Consider the following 2530-nt stretch of genomic DNA (forward strand, 5'->3'; position numbering starts at 1 on the left):
AGGGCAGGCACACCTCCCTCCTGGTCGGAAGAAGGTGACGTGGCAAAATGCTGGCTTGACACGTGACGTGAAGTGTGTGGGGTTGCATGGTCTTGTCGGGCGCGTCGTGCTCCTTGCGTGCGCGCATACCGTTTTTCAGATTTTTAAAATTGCGTATCTTCTTCACACAAGCTCCGTTTTTGACATTCTTTATATCCCCGGAAAGCTCTCGACAAGATCTACAACTTTCTTTTAGACTCCGTTGGCTAATTTTGACTTTATTTATTCCACACAGGTTTACACTGTTAAAGCCCGTATAAAATGCATAACTCTCACATCCGGTGTCCGTTTTTGACAAACTTTATATCATTGGAATCCTATTAACGAGATCTTCAATTCTCGTTTAGATTGTTTTGGCTAAAAATCGTCTGATCTAAAATTCGAGCTGGGAGCTATAGACTGCTACGCTGAATCTTAGAAAAATCGTAACTTCCTCTAATAAAGTCAGATTTAGATGTTCTCATTGGTATTATCATACCTCATTTTCTTTCTTTCTTCCATGAGCTCCACAATTTCCAACAACCCCTCATCTAGCTTGAAATTTTCTGCAATCTCTTTGACTGAACTGCTATCAAAATTCCTGCTAAAAAATAACTCCAACAAATCATGGTTAGTCAACTCAAAATGCTTTTCAGTCAAAGGTTGGATCATATCAACAAAATTTATACAATGGACATCACTTGGGTACCTCATTGCTTCATTGATATTGAAGTTGATGACCTCCCCATCGAATTCCATGGACAATGTACTATTGTAGACATCAATTTTTGTTCTTGTTGTTTTTAAGAATGGTCTACCTAAAAGTATGGAACTTGAGGTTGGGTGGTCATCATCTCCCATATCAAGCGCATAAAAATCTGCAGGAAAGACAAGTTCTTTAACTTGCACTAAAACATCCTCTAATACACATTTTGGGTGTATTATAGAACGATCTGCAGGTTGGATAATCACCCCGGTTTTTGTTAAAGTGCCTATGCCAATAGATTTATAAACAGAATATGATAAAACATTACTTGAAGCTCCTAAATCTAGCATAGCACGGGAGACATAAAGGTTTCCCAATTTACAAGGAACGGTGAAAACACTCGAATCCTTGAACTTTGGGGGCATCCTTTTCTACAAAACTGCAGAAACATTTTCACTTACTTTCACTGTCTCATTACCTCGCAACTTCTTTTTAGATTTGAAAAGTTCCTTAAGGAACTTAGCATATCTAGGTACATGTTTGATCGCGTCTAAGAGAGGGATGTTGACTTCAACTTTCCGGAACATTGCCATGATTTCACTATCTTCTCTCTCTCTCTCTCTTTTTTATTGCTGCTCAATCTTGATGGAAAAGGTGGTGGTGTGATCTTTGCTTCTTTCTCTTCCGACTTCTTTTTCTCCACCATTTTTTCTTTCTTTTCATCTTTCTTTAGTGGTTCCTCTATCACCAATTCCTCTTCTTCTTCTTCTTCTTCGGGCATCTTTGGTCCATCATGTTTCCTTCCACTCCTCAAGCTAACTTGAACAAGCATTGTGCTTTGGGTTCTTTTTGATTTGAGGATGCAGCTTTCCTTGATTCTCCATTTTGCTCACTGATTGAGCAAGTTGTGCCATTTGTTGCTCAAGATTCTTGATGCTTGCCTTGGTTTCTTGTTGAAAGCTTTGAGTGCTAGTGACAAGGCTTTTGGCTGTGTCTTCTAAGGACATGCTTGTCACACCCCCAAACCAGAACGGCGGAAACGTTCGGGGCGGAGGACGTCATGTACAATATCACAACAATGCATAATAGTAAAACAAGCAACAACATCATCCATTACATTAATAATATAATTTTAATACAAGTATGTTTTGTAGTTTATAAGACACCAAAATATGAATAAAAAATAAGAGATGAGTCTTGAAAGTGCTCCATCTTCTCAAAACCTGGTCATCGGTACCTGTCTACTGGTGACCTGAGAATACAAGTTATTTTGAAAGCGTAGATCAGCATTAAAACTGGTGAGTTCATAAGTACGTTAGTGTCAATGTTTGTATAAGTTTGAAGAAGGTGTTTGTAAATGTTTGAAGTAAAAGTTGTATGTGTTTGATGTAAATGTTTGTAAACTTCCTAGAAAATTCTATATTTTCTACTAAAGTAGTCTTCTACCAAGACCTAACTGTTCTTTATGTTTGTTCTTTTGTAAAAGTGAGTATTTTCCCAAAGTATGACTATCATTAACAAAATATAGTTTTCTTTACCGTTTATGTGAGAAGATCACAATGTGAATGAAATAGGAAAAATAACGATGTACTGTAGTTTTATCTAAGTAACTACCAATGTACTAACTACCTTAAACCTGTTTGATTAATTAAGGTAAAATGTGATAAGATTGTAACCACACTTAATTGACTAGTAAGACACGACGTTCGAGACTCCGAAATGGTATGACATTCGTCACCCGTAGACCTGCAAGTCCCACTGTAGCTAGCAGCAAGGTGTAGGATGGTCAATCCCGTATAGATCTAT

At 37.7% G+C, this 2530-nt stretch overlaps 1 protein-coding gene across 1 annotated transcript; it reads right to left on the reverse strand.

The window, feature by feature from the left end:
• Positions 1–489: 489 nt before the first annotated feature.
• LOC145130135 (uncharacterized) lies at positions 490–1149 on the reverse strand. The gene has a single exon (XM_079064982.1). It carries the CDS (start codon positions 1147–1149, stop codon positions 490–492), a length of 660 nt encoding a protein of 219 aa, XP_078921108.1.
• Positions 1150–2530: the final 1381 nt, after the last annotated feature.

Source organism: Lactuca virosa, chromosome 8 (assembly GCF_052849685.1).
Source record: "Lactuca virosa cultivar CGN04683 chromosome 8, Lactuca_virosa_CGN04683_v6, whole genome shotgun sequence".
NCBI lineage: Eukaryota > Viridiplantae > Streptophyta > Magnoliopsida > Asterales > Asteraceae > Lactuca > Lactuca virosa.